General features: G+C 44.4%; 1 protein-coding gene across 1 annotated transcript in view; it reads right to left on the reverse strand.

The window, feature by feature from the left end:
- The window catches only part of TEFM (transcription elongation factor, mitochondrial), a 4,610-nt gene extending 4,448 nt beyond the window's left edge, over window positions 1-162 (reverse strand). Inside the window, exon 1 of the mRNA XM_075178076.1 lies at window positions 62-162. Coding sequence (XP_075034177.1) covers window positions 62-95 — 34 coding nt within the window. The 5' untranslated portion in view covers window positions 96-162. The remainder of the gene's footprint in view (window positions 1-61) is intronic.
- Between the last annotated feature and the right edge of the window lie 965 nt (window positions 163-1,127).

A 1,127-nucleotide genomic window follows, 5' to 3' on the forward strand; every position in this document is an offset into this window, starting at 1 on the left:
TGCTGCACTGATCAATATAGAGATGTGTATACAACAGTACAGAGACTATGTAACGTGTTACCGGTGATGATCAGGACTTGCAGTGAGCTGAGCATGGCAGCGGCGACCTTCTGAGCAGGAGCAGAAGCTGAGTGACATCTCGGTCATGTGACACCTCGGTCATGTGACCGGGCTCCTCAGCGACGTCATCGGGTCAGGTGACGGCTCAGTGAGCCGCTGTATAGAGGTTGTGAATGACGTGTTGCATATGTGATCACAGTAACCAGGTATAATGCAGCTAGCAGGCATTGTACACTGCTCATGGCAGGTTATTATACAGATCTGGGTGGATGATATTCAGGGTGATTCATCTTTAACATCTGGCTCTAATTTCACAGGGACAGCAAAGATTTTAAAGTTTCTCCTGGAAATGTCCCTATTTTCAATATTGACCAATTTGCACAATAACATTATATAATTTGTTAAATATAAGGGCACCACAGTAACTATCCAGCGCCACTGCGCTTCCACTTAAGTCGCTGCTTCAAATCTTCACTTCCTGGCAGACGTCAGTAAATAAAGGATGACCTCAGCCAGGCAGCGGGGAGTTTTGAAATAGAGGTTCAAGCAGCACTGCAGAGTTACAGTGGCTTCTGTATAATTAACAAGTATCTAAACCTCTAGCTTTCAGCCTCTTAAATGAAATTCTTACCTTACCTTATCTTAATTCTTAGATGAAATACTTATTCTCTGAGCTTTATAAGAAAAGCAGTACGCTATTATATTGCGTAAACATGACATGGTGGTGAGTGTAGTGTTCCAGGATCCACCAAGACAGTTTTGTGTGTTACGGCCATACTTGCCAACTCTCCCTGAATGTCAGGGAGACTCCCTGCAATAGGGGTGATCTCCCTCACTCCCTGAAGAGTCTGGCATTCTCCCTGATGCTGAGCCAGTACAAGACGTGGTTGGCGTCGCCATCTGTGGCATGATGACACAGTTCAGAAATTGTGTCCTATATCCATGTATTGATGCCTATGGAGGTGACCTTTTTCATGGAGACCAAGATTTAACCAAAGACTGACAGGTAAGACAACATGACTTCAGTAATGGACACAGAAATGTAAAAGACACTTCTGCCTCTAGAG

This window comes from Mixophyes fleayi, chromosome 6 (assembly GCF_038048845.1).
Source record: "Mixophyes fleayi isolate aMixFle1 chromosome 6, aMixFle1.hap1, whole genome shotgun sequence".
NCBI lineage: Eukaryota > Metazoa > Chordata > Amphibia > Anura > Limnodynastidae > Mixophyes > Mixophyes fleayi.